The following is a 23,987-nucleotide window of genomic DNA, read 5'->3' as shown; positions in this document are numbered from 1 at the left end:
TATTTCAGTAGTGAGCCAACCCTGTGACCCATGAAAACAATTTACTCGCCCCCTAAGCGCCGCCGTACTTGTCCTTGTAGCGATACGTAACTGATCGTTGCCTATTCAAACTCCTCTATGCAAATTGCACTCTGAATACCTCTATATGAAGCCTCTTTTTTTTTTGTTAGTGCAGGTAGGTTTTTGAAAAATACTTCGGTAAAGTCGTATGTGCGGCAGACAACTCTTGCTGATAGCATGTCGCATTCCCGTACCTGCATCTTGCGGCTGTAAGTGGAATAGGGAGACGCAGTGGTATCCTAAGGGGATTTACTTCCTGTTAGCTTCATATTCAAGAAACGCAGCTGCACATTTCTCCATAAAAGGCTGTTATACATAAACCTCACTATTTTGGCTTCTAAGTCCTCTCTCCAGTTTCCTACTCCCTCTCCCCCCTTTTTTCCCCTCTCTGTGCAGGGTGCAGGCGAAGGCTTGAAACAGTTGTGTGGATAGACTCAGAAACGTGCCCCGTCGATACTTGTTTCGAAGCTTCACGACTGCTATGCGTAATCACCTAAACGCATGCTTATGTGTTGTGGTTATCAATGTCTGCAGCGTACACACTGAATTGTGCACTATGACGCCTCCCCGTACGTGTTCATTATTAGCTACAAACGCACATTATTCATTTTTTTTAATGCGAAACGAGGTTGGAAGCTTGGGCGAGTCAGTAGTAGATTATGTCAGTGTTCTGCGCAGCGCGCGAACGGTTGTTTTTAGGTTCAGCAGAAAGTTATATAAGAGAAGAAGAAGCATCCTAGCACTGCAGCGCGTTTTATTCTCCTCTGTACTTTCTTTTTTCCTTGGAAGAATTACGCGTGCGCTGTGCAAAACACCGCCGTGATACGGATGCCTCGCCGGTATTCAGAAGTTGGAACGTTGTGGAAGGGAAATGTTTGCAGAGGAAACAATATTGGCATACACAACTGAATAACAAACAGAGGCATCCTACACAAAAGAGTGCTCGTAGCATACGAGATCGATGAAAACAAATGGTTAAAAAACAAAAAAAACGGAGTCATCAAGGACTGCATCAGATACGCATCAGACCCGGCAAATGCACGGCGATAAAAATATGGCAAATAAAGGAATATAATCCGTCTAACGTTGCATATAAATGGTACAAAATGTGTTATTATAAGGAGGCAGGTCATATTCTTTTTATGCATTCGTGATCGCGTAAGTTGATCACTATTATGCAACGTGAAATCGCACATGCCTAACCTACTAAGTCGTCGTCGCTGAAGAAATTTAATAGTGAATCTTTATTTACTGTGTTATACTCAACCGCTTCGACGTAGCTACATTGTGTATAGTTAATGACAGGTGAGCGCAGTATTGTTCTATACAGAGTACTCACTTCAAATATTAGCAGCAGTCTTGACTACCACGCGACCAAGTAGCACACCAGGGGTGAAGCCGTGCTCAATGAGAACATAGGCTAACATGTTTGAAGATTATCAGTACGCAAGTGCTTGATTGGACGCATTTATAAAGACCTAAACCTACAAATAACTGAAAAACTAAAGAATAAGAAAATAACCAGAAAGAACATAGTTAACGACGCAGAATAAGAGCACATCACTACAGGTACTGTATGCATATTAATGACCGAACGTTTTAAAGAAGACGAAAGATGAGCGCGAATTGACGTGAGCATGCAAAAAGTGAGATACTGAACGCGTCAATACAGAAGCACCCCCCAGAAAGACTTCACAATCGGGGTTGCCTGGTCAAAAAAAAAAAAAAAAAAAGCCAAGAATTTGGAAAAACAAGTCAGGAAGTAGCCAACTTGAGCCAAGAGCAGTAAAAGTAGCCACGCGTGAGTGAAAACAACTGCGGTGTTTTTACTTAAATGACTAAGTGCAAGACCCTTTTGGTGGAAATGCAAATAAGTGCCGAAAAAAAACCCCTCAAAATCATGATTGCTGACATTAAAGCACGAATTGTTGACTTTAGCAACCATTCCGAGCAGGATGACGAAGTTCCTTGCGCTGGTGCAGAAATGACACTATCCTCACGTGCCTACATGACTTTTCTTAAAAAGATTACAACTACCAGCCTTGCGGCGACAATAAAAATGAGTGCTGCATGAGTGTGCTCATATCACAGTTGCTGGGATTAAAGCATAAATGGCAGTCACTTTCGCAATCGTTTGTCGCGCAATGATGGAGTCCGAGCAGTTAACATCCCCGAGTCGCAGTCAGTACCTAGTTCGAAGAAATAACAGAGACAGTTCGTCGGACATCCGCTTTCTATTGTCGATGAGTGCAGAGCGCCTTGGATGCGGAGCACTTTCGGTTGTCAGGTTCACTTCCAATTACAGCTTCAATTCGTGTTCAGCAATAGGTTGCCTTCAGGCTGAGGCCCCATGCAACAGTCTTGCCGTGAATCCCAGCCACGTATCTAAATGTCTTTTTCTTTTCAGTAGTGCAAGAGCCAAATTCAATTTTGGAAGCTGGAAACACGCCTTGGTCGCAATGTTTCGACACCGCATACACGAATGCCAACGTCTGCGACATCAAAATATATTGATAATTTTGTTCAAATGGAGGTAACAATAAAGTAGCCAAAAAGTTGCCAAGTAGCCAGGACGTTTTAAATGCCGCCACCTTCCTAAAAAAAGTAGCGAAATTGGCGCCAAGTACCAAACCTGACAACCCTGTTCACAATGTCACTATATATAAGAAAGGCACAAAATTCTACGAGAATGTATTTCTGTCTTTTTTTTTCACGCGGGAGTGACCAATGACCACGAGAAATTGCTTGGTGAATTTAGCTTCGGGGGTGATGCACTGAAATCAAGCAAATGGCGACTTGTTCCTGTTTATGCGTCAAATGCGAAGCGCATAGGTCATATCGAGGGTAGAGCTTAATGTAGGTCGTAACAAGCGTGGAGTTTACATGACGTTGCATGTAATACATGCTTGAACTAAGAAATGACGAAGCAGAGACGCTGTTCTCTGAAATATAAGGGGCTTATTCGCAATAAACTGCTGCGAAGTAGAAGGAGGCAAGATATAAGAGGTGACAAGGAAGCTGAATGGTTGACGTTGTCAATTGTGTCGTACTGCTTCGGCGCAAAATTCGTACGATTACCGATCACTCCTCGCGCGATGAAATAGCGGGCACGTCAGGAAGCGATACACTCAGGTTTATTGGTGTGCTGTGCTAAACGTGTAAGCTATATTAAGCATCCTGGAACTTCGGAACTTTAAGCCAAGATGCACATTTTCTAAGTGATGGTGAGACTTCACGGCTGCCGTTAGTGTGGTATTGAACTACCGTTAGCCACCGGCTTCTATCGTTTTGACATGGACACTTGAAAAGAACGGGGTGGGCATACTATTTATGATCGCAATAACATTGCAGGCTGATATTGCCACCGATTCTGTATAAAATGTGTCCAGTGCAGATAGTGTGATCTATTAAAAGTGATTCAAGTTTAATGGTCCGATTCAAAAAAGCGTTTTAAGCTTGAATTTTCAGCATGAGATTATTTTAGTCGATACTAATGTAGCCATAATATTAGTAAAGGCGACAGATGAATCGACAAAAATAACTTACACAATCGAAAAACTTTGCATTCAGTCGAACTTTCTTAGCGTATTTTATCAAACAAACATGCCCAATCTGTCTCCTTGTTTCTACAGCAACAAGTGCTGCATAGCTCACTAATAGTTTATTTAAGAACCACTAGGGCGCCAGGTTGCACAAAATGCGCATTCACAAAGGCACACGTGAGTTCTTGCTGCTTTATTTCTTCTGTCATCTAGGTCCATAGTCACAGGAATGTTTTTTTTTCCCTCTAAAATCGGCCGTAAGAACAGATATCGGCCTATCCCTTGTCGGATATTACTCGTGAAGGTTAGCTAGCCAATGGCAATGAGCACTCACGAATGAAGAGCGTTATGAATTCAACCCGTAAAGTTTTGTACACGAGCTTAGATATCTATAGTTTATGTATAGTTTATTGAAGCCTTGATTTGAAGCGAGGTTAGAGTTGCTTTTGCGAAATTCTTCAGTGATTACATCCGAAACTGTTCCAGTCGCATAGAAACGTCCGTGGCCACCTTTCAGGTGTTACCGCAACAGCAAGCTGGTCACGCAAGTGGAGAAATTGCTCGATTACTCTCCAACGTTATTCCAAGCCTTCCGTTACCGCCATGCTGACGTGAGATTGGAGAGACAAGCTCGCTACTCACGGAATATTCGGATGCGTATATAGTGTGTCGCATGCAATAAACTCGCAAAGCTTGCCTGAATATTGGAATATTGGCTGATCCGAGTTATGGGTCACTTCTCCCGTAGTTATTAATCTATACCAATCCGTGAAAATCGCGCCATCTGACATACAACTCAACATTAAAGATATCGTCACATCTTCAAAATGCTGTAATTTGATGTTGTAATTGTAACAAAGCTTCTATAATCCCTCATGACAATAAAAACAAAGGGTTCGGTAAGCGGTTTCAGCATAACGTCGATCAATTCAACTACATCTTTAAAACCTTGAAAACACAGGCGAATTTTGCTTTAGACGTACTTTTTTACGGACCCAGTTGTCAGTGTAACGCAACAAAGTTGTTGATTACGTGCGAATTAATGTTTTATTTATCTTTCCGTATTCCACCTTTCTTGCTTTAGTTTGAATGAATGCAAATATCGTGGCACGCAAATTATGCCGTCAGGCGTCTCGACAATTTTTCCTTGTCGAAAATTCTCAGAAAGTCTTGTCCCTCGGGGCACACGAAAAGAAAACCAAAGGCTCCATTTGTTTAAACGCTTACCGTTCGTCTAAACTCGTCGTCTGTGAGTGTAGTTCCTACGAAGACCAAATACGTTTTCACTAAGCCGATTTGGAGGCGGAGTAAAATGACCCTGCAGGACATTCGCCTTGTCGTTATGCGAGAACAGATTTTCCAGTACGATGCATGACCTTTGTGAAGTCAACAGCATTCTCCAATCGTGTTTAAGCATGGGCAAGCACTCACACACAAATTTGTTGCACATTGGTGCTTTGTCACTTCCTTTCTCCTCATCCATTCGAAGCTCGCTTTCCTTTGATTCAGTGTTAAGGGAGCAGAGGAAAAAGAAACAGGGTCATTGGTAGCCTTATTCAACTTTCTGTCTTTACAGAGCTCGTTTTCTCGTCCAGCATTTCCTTACTGAGCAGAGAAGTAGCCATAACGCGCGAAAAAAACAAATTATCGTTACGACGAACGTTACTCAGACGTAACGTGCGCAAAAGCAGAACAGATGTAGATTGAGCACATAATTAAACTAAACGAGTGACGCTTCACTCGTTTACATTCATTTGACACTTGAAATCCGAGTGCGTAACTACATGCACAGGGACACAAGAATACAGGGACCCTGTGTAGTTACGCGCTTCTATTTCAAGTATCATGAATCACCTACTCGCCCACTCAGCCATTCAGACACGATTCATTTATTTGGCATGTGTAGTTGAAAATATTCAAAGCCGTATAAGACATTTCTTGCCCGTGGCCTCAGTTGCGCTTGTTTTATTGTTTGCTCGTTTAAGGTGAAGCTGTGTTTCTGCGGAAAGTTGTCCTTATAACAAGGTAAAAAAGAAAAATGCCAATGTGAAATAGCTCAATATTTATATGGGCGAGTCTGCAAAATAATATGCATTGTTATACACGTGAATGTAAGACTGGAAATAAAAGACGGTCCCTCTATTTAAGTTATTTAAGTGCGATACTACACCTCCGGAAGGCAAATTTAGTTCTGTGGTCATGGCAAGGCAATCGTTCATGCATTGAAGCTGTCAAAATGGATCTCTTCAGGCTGTGAGAAACATTTTTTTTTTAAATGAATGGCGTAAATAGATCTTGAGCTATTGATCGTCCTCAGTGTTAGACTTATCCATGGCTGTGGTGGGTGGCGATGGTGATGATGTTGCTACAAATAGGGCTAGCCTCACAAGATGCAGGCCAGCAACTGCTGCGCCTGAGCGTCCCTCTCATAAATACCGTGATGAGGCCAGCCTCTCAATACTGGTCAGCCTCTCGCAGAAATGCCAGTAAAATGCACGACACTTCCTTGTGTCATGTTCGCACTCTTTCCTGGAAGTCTGGTGCGGAAACCCTCTTCTTTGCATGCTGTTCAGAAGCTTCTCCCTTTCAAAAGTCTGTAGTGCTTGAAAGACCAGACGACGTGCTTAAGTCACCCACTTCATCGAAACCAGAGCACGATAATGAAGCAGCACAGCCGACCTTTCAAACGCCTATGCAGGATTGTAGGCCGATTCCTTTTTCAGTTTACTTCAGAAGGTGGCATCCATTCAGGCGAAGTCTCTTCACAACACAGGTTTGACGCGGCGGTTTCCAAAGTTCATCATTGGCGTCCACAAGTCGTTGCGCATGAAGACGTCTTTTTGTCGAACGATGATACTTTTATTTCCACTTTCAATATACCACTGCGTTATCACAAAGCGCGGGTATTGAAGCGTGCGCTTCAAATAATACACTTGTTTATTTCGATAGGATTTAGCAGAGTAATTGTTGAGATTCCTCGAGTTATACTAGGCCGCATCGGAATCGAATCTGAGCCATTTCGGCATTACTTGCTCCGTGTAATTGCACGTGCAGCGTTAGCTTTGCGCAGCTGCGTACTAAGGCGGTACTTGCATGGAAAGTCGCTAAATCAAAGGAAAATAAGGGGATTCGTGCGAATTTTAGGTTAGCATTTTGGGGCATAATACTTCATTTCGTGCTTCCTGCAACGTATACTATAACCGCGGTTTTCGTCTGTGCTTTTTTGCTTCTGAGTCGAATTCGTGTTCCAGTTGCGTGTTCTTCGTGCGCACTGAGTTCACACTGCGACATAGTAAGCGGCACAACGAATAACATTTCTGGAGGTTTGGAAGCTAACCAGCCAATGCGTGAATAGCCTTTGTGATATATAAGTCTCTGCAACTACTACGCGACAATACTGCCGCGCTTAGACAAGAACAAAAAAACAGCACATTTGTGTTTTGTGATACGCCGCGAGTGAATATGGAAAATAAAACCGGCCCAAAGAACGGGCTGATTGACATGGATGGTTCAGTGCGGCTGTACTAAAGAAAGAAAACAAAGAACTGAACTGCGCAACTCTGATGTGACACAAATGGCAATGGGGAGTGCACATGAAGTTTCAGTGGAAACGTGGTGAGCAGACAGACGAGTACACGACTTCATTTATTTAGATAGTCAAAGTCACGCGCAAATGATCGATGTGACGTGTTTTCTATTGGTTTCAGAGTTTCACCTGTAAGGGATGACATGCTAGACTAATCAAACGGCCGTCGGAGAGCTGAAGCAGTACTTAGGGCTTGACCTACAAGATATCTTGTTTCTCATCTAATTCCAGTATTTCAATCAAGCATAGGGTCGCCGAGTCGTGGAACATAAGAAGACGTTCGCGACATTGAGACATCACGGCCGGTCTGCTGCACTCAGTGGTGACCTAAGCTATACACCGAACGCGAAAGGGCGCGCCGCTGCAAATCGTACACGAGAAGAAATAAGCAGCGCGTTTCACGCAACGCGGTACGGTAATAAATTTACAGACTAGTTGACCAGCGCAGGTCAGTGGAACGGCTCTCCCGGGCAGCATCAAAACCCTCGGGTGTATCACACGGTTCCGCTGCCGCGGTCGGAGATGCGGCTCCCCAGAGCGCCATTCAATTCGGCCCCGAAAAAGGCGGAATGAATGCGAGGCCGTCAGAATTGCCAGAAGTTAGCCGATGAGCCTGATTTATCCATACGCTTCAATGTTAAATATCGTCCCCTGATGTTTGGTAAATGGAGACATAACACTTCTGGTGCTTGAAATGCTTGCTGCGTGTGCCATATGTAGCACTTTCTTGTCTGTACGGGCACACGGCAAATCGAGCGCCAGCCGTTGATATGTAGGTTTAGGCAAGGTATACTGAATTACAGCGCGCGTTTATTGTACGCGTAATTTTGTTGCGCGTGTGCGTGCTACGTGCGTACGTACTACGTACGAGCTCTGAACGAGAGATTACGGCAGTTGCGTTTTGTGCGCTCTACTTTCAGACTGGACAGACGACTTTATAAGCGAGACTGTTACGTGCTACAGGTGACCTGAACAAAACATAACTACTTATGTTCATTTATTTGTTTTTGGGCATTGCGTGACTTGTGCCGTAATATTTCGCAAGGTTGTACAATAATAAGGAAAAGCGACATGCTGTGAAACTTTCGTAAGTCGAATAATCGCGAACAGTTTCCCGTGCCTCTTTTGTCGCATTTTATAAGTTTCGTACTTTTGTTTCATTTTTCATTTTTGTTCACTTCATCCAAGTGCTTGCCCTGTGTTCGTAGCTTGCGCTGCTTTAATATTTCCGGACTGGCGCATGCACCTGCTCTCTGAGCTTGCTTGCTCTTTGTGCATTCCTCGATGTAAAAAATAAGTGCCTGCTACTATACCTCATCGCTGCGTGCGCATGCGCGAATGAATGTGCATGTTCTCTGACCCTGCAAGTCTCGTGCAAGTCTTGTGAAACTGTATCTGCTGTGTTGGGGGTCGATCGTGACTCGAGGTGCCTTGCAATGATTGTATGCCCCTTCAAAGGTCCAAGTTTCAAAAAAAAAATAATGATAACACTGCTTCGTTCTCTATTCTTTAAGAGTTGCGCAATAACTGCGTTCACGCCAACATTTCATGCAAGTAAGCACGATTTAAGCATTTAGTTTGTCCCTAGCAGGGGCCTAAAGTAACGGCATGAACGACGTGGCGTGCCTTGGTAACACACTACTTGAAGCTTGGATCTTCTGCGAAGTTGTGTCGTGAAGTTTGACCCTGCTGCCATTCAATACTTCGCGCTGTCTCCTCTGTCTTTTCCGTGAGACGCCCATTCAAGACGTCTCTATAAGGCTAAGAAGCATAAAGAAAATTCGATTGTTGCTACATCCTCGCTGGATTTGAAAGAAATTTTAAAATCATGCAGGAATAATTGTCTTCCACTTTATCATTACTGTTACGCATTGGCGCACTTCGTGCATTCTAATGGGTCACCTAAACACAGTGTTTGTGATAAGGGATCTGATGTCGCGTAACAAAATTAACATTGCTGATCACATACGGCGAAATGAGGACAACAAAATCCATTTGCGCGAAATCCTTCCATACGCGTAAACTAGCGCCAATTCACACGGGGAAACGTCGTACAGTCTCTTTCCTGTATTTTGAAAGCTTCACGTGGCACTTTATTGACACACAAAGAGCGTGATCAATACATGAGCATGCATAAGGAAACCAAACATAAGCTTTCGCTGAATGATAGCATTGTGTGCGACGCAGGCGTCACGTTAAAAAGAGAAGTGGGAGGGGTGATTCCTAGAACAGCGACATTGTGCATAACCGCGAAATCGGAGTTTTTTTAACAGTGTCTACGCTCCCATTTCAGAGACGGAGTTGAGAAATGCCAGTCTTGGTCGACGAACACAACGCAGCAAATAGATCTAGCTCTGAATATATTCTTCATGGTCTATTTTTTTATACGTGTGAGTATAAACATTCTATTTGTCACACATATTTGGTTAAAACAACTCATCAATGGCTGACACATGTAAAAAGCGATGTGTAGGTGACTTGGCATCTTTCGCTGAAAGCTTCCAAGTTTCGTATTGTATAATCGTGGCATGCTCGCATCTGGTTCAACAAAAGGAGCGTTCAACTAATAACAGGTAACTAAAGAAAAAAAAAAGCCTTCAAGGTTAGAAACAAAACGGCCTATTTAAAGCCGCATAGCTGCTTTAAATAGGCAGTTACAGACCGTTACAGCTTACGTAAGGCGAGGGTCGATCTGAAGTGCAACTCGTCTCGTGGTGGCTGTTGCTACAGTGGTGCCATCTAGCTGCGAAGTCCGAATTCAGGGCTTGCGTTCGATAATCAGTGCGACGACCGCCGGCTCCTATCTAGTGCCGTGAGACTGATGCACTGCCTCCGCTGATGGAGACAACACGAATACAAACCAAAACGAGAGGAAAAAAGTGAAAGCCGTTTCATCGCCTGGGTTGGCTAGAAAACTGTTTTTCTTCACGAGCTATTTATTGGACAGAGGGGATTTGAGGCGCATCACAAGCAGCTGAAAAGCAGCGCGTGAACAAGCACAATTGGGCAACTTGATCCGCACCATCCCACTCCTAACCGTAACCTGTAAGAGAACATACTGGTCGTCCCAAATAAATGTTCGCCCATGATAACAAACAACAACTGACTAGGGCAAGCAAGCGCGGTGCGACGTTTGCAGTGTTGGTGGCGCCGGCTCTCCTTTACGCGTACATTACAGCGGCTAAAAACGAGTATTATATGCGGCGTCAAAGAGTGCTAGCCAAAATATGCAGTTTCAGTTCTTTTATTGGCGCTGTAATTGTTGCGCTTGCTAACGAAAGAAGACGCTATCGCACCGTATTATTTTACACCAGTCCCATAGTCTGCGGATAGGACGGCGACTAAGATGAGAAACACCATCAAATAAAAGCTTTCGCCGATTGCATCAACCCTGGTGTCGTCGACTGTCTGGCTTTATGCCTTTCGTTCGTCTGGCAGTAGTAGTTCGCTTTCACATTAAGCTTTCCTCACTGGTGTTGTCCGTCAATCGAAACTGCTCTCTCCACAAGCATCCCTTTTTATTACGCTCAGGTCCACATTATGCGCGAATTTCTGCAGTCATCTAAGCTGCACTACTGATGGGATCGACGTCAATCTCACGAGAAATCGAAATGCACGCTCAGTTAGCCGTTAAAAATTCACTAAATAATTATTTGGTTACTCTACGGCACATATTGATCGTCACCAGTTGTATTCAGTTGGAACTAATTCTCATGGTGGAGACGTTAATTCTCATGGTGGAGACGCGTCTAACAGTCAGTTAGTATTGTGCTTCAGTGCATAAAGCGGCGCTTTACTTATAAAGTAACAGGAGCAACAGGAACATCATCGCATTTTTACCGGCAGTTAACTGTGCAAATATCAATAACAGTGCCTGCCTCGGAATTCATTCCAAGATTATGTGCCTTGCAGACGCACTGGCTACAAAGTTACATTACAACGTCTTTCTTAACTACCATCGAGTGGCTGACGGCTCTAGGTGACGCCATGAGTGTGTGACCATCATTGAGACCTATTTAATACGAGTTCTCTAAGCGTACCGAGAAGTTTCCCTTTGACCTGAAGAATGCCATCTAACCATCTCGTGCACGGGCGGTCCCGTTTTCTCTTCTACCTTCCACTTAACCTAACAATAATTTTGGCTCCAGTGAACCGGCACCCCGCATTACGAGATCAAGCAAGTTTGACTATCAGAACCTTTGCTTCCAAAAAGTTCGGGACTACTCTTCCTTATGACTGATATTTATGAATGTGTCTCAGTCGATTATGCATTTCAACTGACTGTGTCAGTAACGTCCCCCTCTTCGAGCAACCCAATTCAACAATTTGTTTTACTATCTGTGCCAGGCAACTTTTTGAACATTCTGTATACCCGCCACGGTAGCCCAGTGGCTATAGCGTCGCACTGCACAACTCTAGGTCGCGGGTTCAATACCGGTCTCAGCAGCCGCGTGAACACGGAGACTTAGAACACCACTAAGGCATGCCTTCTTTTGCTTAGAACACCACTAAGGCATGCCTTCTAATTATATCGAGGTTTTGGCGCGCAAAGTTCCAGAACATGCTATAATGAAAATATTTTAGAAAAAGCACTAGGCATGTGTAAATACAGGAGCTTTATTCGAATAAGTACACTAATAAATAAGACGTTTTTCTTTGGTGAAAAATGCACAGACCAGAATCAATCTTTTTTTTATTGCTGATTACTGCAGAAATACACAAATCTGCGTGCAGCGCTGTGCTGAGAGAATCTTTTTACGACTAAGCAGTGAAAATTGTTCCTACTAATATTGGACTCACGTCGTATGATGCCTTAGCACCAGCCACAAATTCTAGTTATTGGTATAGTTACTCTTGTACTTGGTGTTATTCTTAGTATATTTATTCTGATCACCTTGTGGGGTGGCCAGCGCTGCCTAGAGGTGCCAGCATTACAAACGACAGCCACGCACAAATAGAGGTCCAGGATTGTTATATTTGCAAAACTCTCCTTGGACGCTCATGAGACGTGTACGAGAAGTCGGGTGCTAAAAAATATGTGGTTCACATTTTTTTTAAATTGCCAAATAATTTTATATTTTATATGTCGGGCAACCAGCGATAAATTAAACGTTGGTAATTAATTTCAGTCACTGCCGTGAGAGTACGTTACTAGGAAAACAAAAAAAGAGAGACCCATATCGATTTGTGAGGCGAACATTTTGTGAAAAAGAGAATGCATGTCTTAGAGCCTTTGGTCAAAGCACTAATCGTGTCTCTCCTGCTCTTGCGTGCTCAACGACCTGTGTGTGCTTGCGGTTTTATGCTCTGTATTTTTGTGGGTGAGACTGCGACATGGCTGTGTTTTTTTTTATCTCATTAAGACGGGGAATATCTGGCGACATGCGCGTAATGCTTTTGCTTTGTTTCTCGCTTTACAGTTCATTGCGGCCAGTGATAAGTTGTGGTTCATGTTGGAGCTATATTCATTTGTTGATTACTTCACCATTCCGCCGTCCTTTGTTTCTATCTACTTAGACCGTACATGGATTGGTAAGTACTTCCGTATTTTGTAATTTCGCTCTATGCGTCGATGTAACGTGTCTTACGCAGTGACATACCGTGGTCGTCGCATGGTTCAGGCGAGAGTGCTTACCTGTTCTTTTTTTTCTTTATTTCTAACAGCAACGGTGCTGTCTTTTGGATACGAAGCAAAATATACTCCTCGATTAAGCTCAAATACACTGTGCCAACTCTAATTAGTACGTAAAACGTATTGTATGGCAATATGTATGTCGAAGCGTTTGCGTGCTTCTTAAAAAACACGCGCACGCTTCGTAAATGCAGCCAGAATATTGTGCATTGTCCTCTTGAGGCACTCAAAATATTCATTGCGATAACTCCAGATCATTGTCGATTAGTTGCTCAGTTTCCGGGACATTTTGGTACGTGTGAATTTTTCAATGGAGAAAGTGCACAGCGCTTACTAACGTTTCATGGATTTCTTTCATATTTGAGTTCAAATATACTAGCTCGCTACCTATTTCACGCTTTGAGTTCATTATGTTGGAAGGCGCTCTGTTTCTCCCGAGTTTCGGAGATCTGGAAGCCCGATAGACGGTCTCATATTCCAGGAAGCTCGACGTCAAACATTAAGCGGGTTTTGGCTAACACGACACATGTGCGAAGCAAAACGTTGACGTTTTTCGCACAGCCCAAGCGAGTGAGATACCCTGTAAGTGCGCCACAGAGGTCGACCTGAGCAAGTGTTTTCTAAGCTGATACTGTGCGTTAAAACTAGCATAGGTGTATCTCTTTATATGTGAAGCTTTCCGCGTATGCTAACTTCGATTTACGAAGTCTAGAAGGTGTGCTTGCTCCTTGGGAGAAGACACCTTGAAAGCTGGCTTTTTTGCCGCAACAGTCATTACGCAGAGAAGCTAACCTTCAGTAACTGAAACATATCCAGTATGGATTTATGTGTACTCACGGATTGAAACGGGACAGCTTAGGGCTAAGTAACGCACATACTTTCGTTTCCACCGTTTTCAGTTCGGGCCATATCGGCGTAATTTCGACTCGAATGCGCAGATCAGAGCCAACATTATATTTAGAGAACAGATTCGTCGCGACATGACGTGGTTATCTCCAGCAATTGCGCGTACCAGTCATTATACTAAAACATTTGAGGTATCGTTTGAATCCGTGAGTACTGTACACAGGGTGCCCTTTTCTTTCTTTATAAAATTAAAAACAAAAATGACAGTGGCAGATAGTACAACTGCATTCCTTGAACTGGATTACGCGAATTACATGCACGAGAGATCAAGAAACATTATTGATGAAATAACAATATTTAAGATGCATATTACAAATAACTTCAGGATGCAGATGCAGAGAACTTTATTGAAAAACGTCTTGAGAGACGATGCCCTAGGGTAGCGTCGCGGGCCGCTCCCACATATTGCAATTTACGAAATGAAGCCAGTCCATTCTCAATAGACGTCAAATTGGAGCATATATTGAGCCTGAAGCCACTTCTTGCAATAAGAGCGGTAAAATTTGAAGCATAATATACTCTGATTGCCCTACGACAAAACACCTTCTTTATTTAGGCAGTGTAGCATAGATTACAACTAAACACCGACACATTATCATAGCATAACTTCAGAACATATATCTCAGGACTGGTAATGCCCTCAGGAGTTCTTGTAAGTCAGTTGCGTTGTGGACACACCTACATTCATTTGTGCGATGCATATGTGCCACAAGAACATTAGTTAGAATTTAATTACAATTTCCAGATTTGTTTACAAGTATATATATATATATATATATATATATATATATATATATATATATATATATATATATATATACCAGTGATGTGACCATATATGGCCAATATATGCGCACATATATGGTCACATATATGACCATATATGTGCGCAACTTAGCGCGTAACTGCGGAGGAAATAAACTAAAAAAGTATATCGGCTCGGACAGAACCTGAATCTGCCTTAACACATAACACATAACCAAATGTTAATATTTTAATGCATAACCAAATGCACTATCGTGACATCGGCTACTGCATGCGCAACTAAGGCCTCGGCACGTGCACTGAGCGTGTCTCATGCTGAACGCTAGTGATAGGGCAGAAAATAACATCAGCATAATAAATTTCTAATGCGGCATGCAGAAGGCAACGCAGTTGGTGCGGATACGCTTCAAAGAGCTGTACGTATAGAGGAGTCTCTAGTACCAAAATGTATAAGGCGTTCGGTTCAATTTCTGACCATGGTGACTGCATTTAGATGAGGCGGAATGAGAACTTTCACATGTGTTCAGACATAAGTGTGCATTATTTATTCCCGGTAGCCAAGATTATTCTGAGCTCTAATGCAGCATTGAGATATAAACACACATCGAATGTTGTCACTGCATCTAAGGTAATCCTAAGGTTGTTTGTACAGTGTCGTCCGCATCTAAGGTGAACGCCTCAATAGTTTTTCAAGACCGCACATAAGCTGCTGTGCAACACATAATTCGGAAAATTATTATTTTGTTTATCGACACCATAGTCAGGCGTCATAAGACGGACATTTGCCTCGTGAAGTAGAATAAACGTTCTGGTTTTAACGCGATAGCGTTAGAGAGCTCGTATCGCAGAAATTCCGCCGTCGGCGTCGGGGCCGTTGGTTGTGAGCGAAAAATCATCATCTTGTCCGTGACCGAAAAATCGGAAAAGCTGCAAATAAAATAAATAATAAAAATGTTGGGTCCGAGTGAGAATCGAACCCAGGCCGTCTGCGTGGCAAGCAGGTGTTCTACCACATTGTGATTTAGATGCTCGGCCAGTTCGTATTTATTTTATTGAACAGATGTGCAAGTTGCGAGAAGTATTTGCAAAACTTTGCTACGATGATGAACTACTGAATGTTATGGACGACCTGTGTCATCTGAAACCATTTTAAGCGTGTGTGGCATGTTGCATACTATGCTTAAGCTATAACACTAAGCTTGAAGCTTAGTGGGGATGTATTTGTTTTTGTTTGAATGTTACATTCTGCAATAAAGACACAGCCACGCCACTGCTTGGAGCTGCACTGAAAGTAACTTTCATGCTTCCCAAAAATACGCGCCCTGTATACAGGTGTCAAAGTACGAGATGTAATATCGGAGTAATATTGCGTGGTACAAGCGTACATTGTCATCGGGCGTCACACCATGTCAATATCATAACGACTTGGTGGTTTAAAGACAGCCACCCATTACAAAAGGCACACACATTACTGCGCGCATTCCCTTAAGACCACGTAGTGGGTGCATCGCAACTTCGAAAAAGTTTCTCGCGCATAATAGCTCCTGGTTTAAAGCATGCTACCCATTACATAAGGCACACACCTTAGTGTGCGCATTCTGTTAAACACTCGTAGTGTTGAAACTGTGCACTAGGAACAGAATATCGCTATCGCGTTCAACTCTTAAAGGCGAAGCTTAAGCGTCCCCCAATTTTTAGCGGCTTGAATGCGAACGAGGTGTTGACCTCAGATGTCGTCGACCCTGTACATGACGAAAAAGCGGCTGTTAGCGTGTAAGATGCTCTGAAATGAATCAGCTTGGAGCTCTGCTGTAAGACGTGAGGAGCACTGTCGGCGGTCTTTTTTGTCGCACGGGAGGGCAAATTTTTCTTCAGAATGATGCCGAGAGAGAGGTTGTTACTGCACTGCAATGGGACGGGGCTGGAATTGCACGCTAATAATAGACCATTGCAGAAGTGATAACGTCTGCCGTTACAGGCCTCCGTTTTCTGCGAGCTCTGCGAATGATGTCTGTACCAGACATCTTGCAGTACCTGAACGTCCTCAAGACAAGCAGCTCTATCCGACTCGCCCAGCTCGTCTCCATCGTCATCAGCGTCTGGCTGACTGCCGCGGGAATTATCCATTTGGTAAGTTTACCGCTCGCCGGCAAAGGGGCACGCTCCTTTCACCTCGCCCGCGGAGTAGACCTACGCGAATAACACCGCTTTCGGATTGGCCGGCACTGTCCCTCTCTCCTCGAATTCGTGTTCTGCAACCAAAGGTCATGGTTGAACTAGCGGGAAGCTGCTTCATATACGCTGTCCGTCCACTTATTAAGCAGTTCGTTGCCGCTCGGTCATTACTGCCTCATTTTGGAAATCGCTCGTGGCACACTATAGGCCAGCCTCAAGGTTTTAACTGGCTCTATGTAGGGCCCTGAAAAACTGCTGTGGTCGTAATCCTTCCGGCATCTACAATTTAAATTTGCTATTCTGAGAAGCAACAACAATATTGAGAATATCAGCCCAGGACACGTGTGAAATAGTCGTATGTGTGAAATACTTTCTTCTAAAGGAACTTTCGAAGGCTACAGAGCTAAAACATCTCGTGGTATTCCAGTGAGTTTCAAGCCACTGCAGTAGCAAAATAAATGAAATGGTGGACAGTTTCGCGAAAATATGCTCCTGAACATTAAGAGAGCCGTTTCATTCCCATGCCATAATCTAACATACGCAGCACCTTGCGAGGACTGAAGCGAAAACTACGTATCAAACTGGTTCACAGAGAGCAAAAAAAAAAAAAGAAATGTGCGCAGTTTACCCTCACCTTGAGTACAAAACTAGGTATTCGGCTTCCACGACGCATCGACACTCTTATACACCGTTTGCGTCTCAGGACTGCTTAGAAAAGGCACCTTTTTATTCAGAATAAGCATATGCCATTTCAAACGTGTTCCTACAGCCATGACAACGATGTTGTTTATTACCTGTTACTAAATTGTCTCACGCACGTGGACAGTAACTCGAACAGGAGCACCGTTTACTGAATTCAGATTGAATGTTTTCACTTGCCAGAGTATTTAGGCCCATATTAAAGTCCTACATCAAAAAGCGATAAAAGCACTTCAACGCTTGTTTGAAGACGCCAGCATTACCGACGACTACTGAGTTTGACTACGCGAGTTTGATTTCCGGCCACGGCGGCCGCATTTCGATGGGTGCGAAATACAAGAACACCTGCATCCTTAGGATTGGGTGCACGCTAAAAACCCCCGGTGGTCAAAAGTAATCCATAGCCCCCCACTACGGCGTGAATCATAAGCATATTGTGCTTTTAACACGTAATGCCTGATAAGTTATGACCGAGTCGGCTACACCGTGGGTATGTATCGCACTACTCATCGCTGGTCACATATAACCTAGAAATGTACTACCAAATAAAATTACGTAATTTCACAGTGGCAAAGTTATCCAAAAAACAACAAAACAACCGCGCGACAATTTTTCAGGTATTCCATGCACGATTTAGAAGAGTTATGCTCAGATTTCTGCTACAGCACACAATGACACAAGTGCACAATGAAATTATGCACTTGAAAAGCTGATTGGATGGCGGAATAATTTTTAGTCGTTTCGGCAACTATAGACCAAATAACCCCTTTTAAAACGAGTCATATTTGGACATGGTACAACAGTCTTTCGAAAAGGTTTCGACAGTTTGCGAGTATAGAAGAAGAGAGAAGGAAAGGCAGGGAGGTCAACCAGTTTAGGAAAACCGGTTTTCTACCCTACACATGGGAACAGGGTGGGGGAGATTTAAAGATGGAGAGCAAAGAGAGAGATAGCACATGACTATACACATGACACAGCACACTCTTGCGTGGTAGGCGACATTTACTGTCACAGCCGCTTGTCCAAGTCCGTTTCTCTTAAAAACCTCAGCAGTGCCTTCGTCGCCTTCAGCTGCGATGTCTTCTGTTGACGACATGCAAGGATAGCTTCAACAGACATTTGTCTGCTGTCAAGGCGCGCTAGAACGGACGCCAGCGGCTGTCTCTATACATTAGGGCAATGTGACCATCGCGACTCATATCAGGCATTTTATTTACCCTGAAGTTGGTTATGTTCGCTAAAGGGTATTTCCGCCGCATTGGAACTTCGTGTCATCTTAGTTGCGCGTAAGGCTGCACATGATTTAGGTCTATGAAACCGCGAATATCGCCTCCTTTGTGCCCTGGCTCCAAACAACACAACCATCGGCATGGCTTGACATTCAATGCTGTTTTGTGGAATTCTCCAGGGCAAGTTCAACAAAATGGCGTTTTCGCATCATTATATGCCGAGATACCTTGCAATCAAAAGATTAGCAGCTGTATTCTTAAGTGGCTGTTGGTTTAAAAATGGAAAAATAGCAGTAACGTATGGTGTTTTGCATCATTCTTTACATGGTACCTGTAACTACACATTATTCCTTGCTCCTATTGGTAACACGTGACCATTTGTTTTCTAGTTGGAGAATTCTGGCGACCCTCTGGACTTCGCCAATGCTCGCAAGTTGACGTACTGGGAGTGTGTATACTACCTTATCGTAACTATGTCCACTGTGGGTTATGGTGACGTATACTGTCAGACAACACTGGGACAAGTCTTCATAGTACTCTTCATACTGGTTGGCTTGGTAAGTAACGACCACCCAGATCCTCTCGTTCCACTTGTCAGTTCTGTACGCCCCCGTAAAGAAAGAATGAATACAACTTAGTATAGCTACAACGATTTGATGCGGCTATACCTTCTGAGGTTAAGTCGGCAGCCAGTAATCGTGATGCCTAACATAGCATTTTGCAACTCACTGAGCGGCATGCATGTCCATGAATTGTATAAACGGGTTCCAGTAGCCATCCTGAAAGCGCTTAAATCGTATTTTGTTTTTGGAACACCTTATGCCTTTTTATTAAAAAGCTCGAAAGGAATAAAAAACAGCACCACTTATTTCATTTTAACTTGCACTTGAATTTCTAGTGTCACGTGTTTCTACCGTCACGCATATCTGTCATCGTGACACATCACAACTGTGAATATTATATATATATATATATATATATATATATATATATATATATATATATATATATATATATATATATATGGCACTTCTACTGTTCTCAAGTTTCATACTTTATAGCAGAGTGCTTTAACAGCTTTTACTGTTCACGCAGCTCCAGTCTCCGTTTATGTAGGGTCAGCGCCGGCCGCTATGAGAGCCGCAGTGTTGAATGGGCTAAAGTCCCTCGATAGGGCGCGACCGTTGCAGTCGCGCCCGTTGTTTTCTCTCTTTTTTTTTCTATAGATTGTTTTTGTTTCATTACTAGTTTTCTTTTGGATCATTTTTGTCGTGGCAGTTGCTATTCAAACTTTCACGTCTGAACAGGCTTTCAAAACTAAGTCGAGGGCCGGGAAAATGTAAGCGAATAATTGTGACTTACGGACGCAGGCTGCTTCAAAGGGGACACACGGCGAGAATCTGCTTCATTCGATCTATCGTACGACGCGTCACTTGCCACACACGACTATTTCAAACACATGGAACGGACGAGCGAGCAGCGCGCAATTTTTCTCTACAATCAGCGCGCCTGCACGCACAGTCGGAATGCTCGTATCGGCGCCAAAAAGCGGAAAGAAAGAAAGAAAGAAAGAAAGAAAGAAAGAAAGAAAGAAAGAAAGAAAGAAAGAAAGAAAGAAAGAAAGAAAGAAAGAAAGAAAGAAAGAAAGAAAGAAAGAAAGAAAGAAAGAAAGAAAGAAAGAAAGAAAGAAAGAAAGAAAGAAAGAAAGAAAGAAAGGTAATAAGAGCCCGTCGACACGTGCACCAACATTTTCTCGTAGGTGCACCGTCTGCGGTATCGTCTTCACTGACAGTCGCCAATCGGTGCATAAGCAGCATGAGCGCTGCAGGGGGCTGGTATCAGCCTTGCGTTCCCCCCGCAGCTCGCAATGAAACGCTTGAATTTGGTAGCACAAATAAAAGTCGCCTAGTTACGTTTCGTTTAAAGGAAATGCAGCTGATTTTCTCGTTGTCGTTGGAGCGCAGAGGCACCGCGGAGCAAACACGACCACTACAGGCGAGCCGCCCGCACAGTTGACAGTCGTAGATGGCTGAGAAGCCTTAGCTCGCTGATCGTTGGAATCACGGCCGACGGCGCTTGCGACCTCGCCGCGGCTAAAAGATTCGTCAACAAAAGTTAGATTGGTACAACTTGGTCTCTCTTCAATAAGAGTGCATCTAGCTTTCACGACAGTGTTCGTCGCGTATGCAGACGAGCCACCTCGCAGAGACGATGTAGTTGTACTGTCCGCCAGCTTGCCCAAATCACGCCCATTAGTTGGTACTGCTGTCGACTTTCGTGAGGCACGCCTTCGACGCTATATCACTAGTTATCACGTATGAGGAACACACTGCAGGCGGCTGTTATGCCGCAGGCGAGCGACTTGGCAGAGGCAGGTTTGCAGCAATGCGGTGTCACCACTTAAAGTGGTTGCCTTGGTGGTTGCTTGGGCGAGTTGGTACGGCATACTTAGAATTTAAAACAGCGCAAGAGAAAAAGAGATCAACAAAAGAAGAGCACAGGCAACGCTGTTGTCTGTGTCCTTTTGATGATCTCTTGTCTCTTGCGCTGTTTTGAATGCCATGTCGCCATTTGTCACGGAACCACGCATATGTATGTTGTGTCGAAAACTTAGCGCATGCAGGCGCGTAACTTTGCGTCGAAGCTGATAGTCAGCTTACTGTATGACCAACTTACGATAATTTCGCAAGCAAAAAAAAAAAGGGAGAGAGAGAACACTTTATCCGTCATTTTCCTGCAGTTAGAGGGCATCCCTGCACGCGGCACTTGCAGGGCGTCGTCACTCGAGGCTTCCACTTCAATCGCACAGCATTAATTAGTTCAGAACTCGGCTCTTATAGCGAAAAACAATCACCGCACCAAAGCGGGCGTTCAAACTTGCAGCATGCACTGGCCGCCGTAGCTCTTTCCCTCTAAACAGATGCCCTCTGTTGAACAGTGGCGCCGCAGCGCGGCAGCTCTCACGTATAGCCTGACGGCGAAGTTTCGTGACCAGAAAAGCTTTGAAGAACTCTGCTTATAGGCTTGCGTAGCCAGTATGTCGTACTTACAATTTCCCTGCCTTGCAGCACCGGATCTCACTCACATTCCGGAGCCTCCTGCTCTTATTCGATAACGACAAAGGTCGCACACGTCTCAAGCGTGTCTTGGGGAAAATGTGGCCGGCGACTGATTCGTTGCTAGCTTGAATCACGGGCGTAGGTGCCGGATGATCGTTAAGTTTTGTAAGAGCACTGAGGTGCCGAACCGCTGCTGTGAGTGAAGTCTGATGCACACAATCTTCTCGCTCCTGTCTTTCTCTGCGTTTCCTTAAATTTCTAAAGAAAGAAAGCTATCTTTGTCGCTTTATAAATTATTAAGCAGACAGTGTGAGTAAAAGATAGTATAATCAATCACGTTTTATGTTCCAGCTTATTACACAGACAAAAATAATTGTGTGTGTGTTTGTTTCCCCTATCATTACTTATTTTTTTCTTTTCCCTTAAAGTGGGCATTGCACAAGCAGTCGTGTTATGCGCACGTATTTGTTAACCAGTTTAATAGCATACCAGTGTTTATAGTAAACGTCGTAGGTTCTCAGCCAACGTTTCCAATGGCTTCCTGCTGCTGGCAGCGCTTCGGTAAGCGCAGTTTTTCAAAGTGTACTTCGTAACGTGGGCACCACAGCCTACCATTTGTTCTAGATTAACTACGTGCATTGTTTTGAGAGATCTCAAATGATTGTGTCTTGCTCGACAAGGCTACACCGCGATGCTCTAAAGCGCCGAGTTTGCCCTAATCGCGGGTAGCTGACTCAGTGTGTGGAGTGCACTTTTCGGGTGGTCTGTGCAGAAGAATGCGCTCCAAGAGAGAGGAACAAATTTTTCGAGCATGCCTAACAATGAACGTCGCTCGACCACCAGTTTGTTTGTTTTGTTGTGTTTTCTTTTTCTTTCTCTATTCTCGTAGGCCGTGTTTGCCAGTTGCATTCCTGAGATTCTAGAGTTGATAGGGACTAGGCCCAAATATGGCGGCGAGTACAGGCGGGAGCATGGGAAAAGGTACAGTGTGGGTGACCTCACCGTGTTGTGTACACATATCGATAGGTCTCATGCGACGTGTGACGTGTGGCTCACCTTTGGTTTCTTCCTGCCACCGTTTGTTTGTTTCTATCTTCCTGTTTTGTTGATGTTTTCTTTGGCCGTCGTCCTGCGTCGTTCGTCGTCAGTATTGTGCTCTCTCTCTCTCTTCATGCATGCCTTGTTGCCCTGCACGGCTTAGTGGTTGGTTGCTGGCCAGAAGGCGTTCATCGTTGCGCATCTGGTGTCGTCACTTTGCACATTGGGCTGTGTGGCACGCTGCCCGCGGGGAAACATGAAACACGCTCGTGGCGGCGATTCCAGCGACCCTCAACAACACGCCGCGCTCGCAGCCAGCCCCACACACACCGCCCAGGGCCAGGGGGGTTCTCGCTTCGACGGTCGTTTAATTACGCCTGACAGCAAGCGCACACGTGTGCCAACAACGGCGGACACTTTTTGGCGGCGTAATCTTGAAACTATAGCTTGTTGACTGCTTGAGGTGCCGCGTACTTTTTGTTTTCAGGGAGGGAAATTGATGAGCTACTTCTGTTTTAAATGTAGACAACTACGTTTCTCAGAAGAACGAGAGTGCTTGGCCAGTCTTGTTTTGTCTGGATTGGTACAGAATATGTGTAGCTTTCGTGAAGCGTAGCAGGCACTCAGGTAGCATCAGGCACTTTTATCTGCCACACAGATTGGTGCATATGATATCAAGTACGTCTTGGGGCGCTGCGCCTTGAAAGATTGTTGGCTTATTTTATGATTATTGCTAACTGTTGTTGCCTTCCTCGCCTTAAACGAGTCCGTGTTGTTGAATTCCGGCTCGTCTAAGCAGGATTTAGTATGCGTGTTTACTCTTTAACACCTTCGTGTCAGCTTTCCAGCCTACAGTCTTTGAATATCTCGTTCTCCTTTTCTCGGCGTTTGAGAAGGGTGTTTCGTTTCCTGATCCTTTAAAACCAGCAGCAGGTAGTGTCAGATACCACCTACGCGAAGCCCGCAGTTAGCTGCGAAGAATAGCGCTGCGGACGATTTTACTTATCAAAGGCTCCGAGCAACGGTGCCTTTCGAAATTATCGTGCGTGCTGATTCCATTACGCAACAAAATAAGATAAAGGAAAGAAAGAAAAAAAAACAATTTTTTTTGCTTGTGCTGGCTGTTCAAGCATATGTTTTCACTCTTTTGTCCTTTCTTTCTTTCCTGACTGTCCTTTTTTCTTTCTTCGCTATAACTGGCTTTGCGTTATATATTTTTCTGTGGCGAGGCAGTTCAGAGCAGGACAGGAACCGAGGAGTTATTTGTGGGTTCAGTGCATTGCCATCTCGGACAGG

The 23,987-nt window shown here is 44.0% G+C and overlaps 1 protein-coding gene across 2 annotated transcripts in view; it reads left to right on the top strand.

Moving 5' to 3' along the window:
- The window catches only part of LOC119402170 (calcium-activated potassium channel slowpoke), a 189,056-nt gene that overhangs the window by 117,650 nt on the left and 47,419 nt on the right, over positions 1-23,987 (top strand). For both annotated transcript variants that reach the window (XM_049417707.1, XM_049417706.1), the window contains exons 6-10: positions 9,482-9,578; positions 12,609-12,720; positions 16,470-16,621; positions 18,984-19,151; positions 22,543-22,634. In XM_049417707.1, coding sequence (XP_049273664.1) covers positions 9,482-9,578; positions 12,609-12,720; positions 16,470-16,621; positions 18,984-19,151; positions 22,543-22,634 — 621 coding nt within the window. The remainder of the gene's footprint in view (positions 1-9,481; positions 9,579-12,608; positions 12,721-16,469; positions 16,622-18,983; positions 19,152-22,542; positions 22,635-23,987) is intronic.

This window comes from Rhipicephalus sanguineus, chromosome 1 (assembly GCF_013339695.2).
Source record: "Rhipicephalus sanguineus isolate Rsan-2018 chromosome 1, BIME_Rsan_1.4, whole genome shotgun sequence".
NCBI lineage: Eukaryota > Metazoa > Arthropoda > Arachnida > Ixodida > Ixodidae > Rhipicephalus > Rhipicephalus sanguineus.
This window is presented reverse-complemented; position numbering and strand designations above follow the sequence as displayed.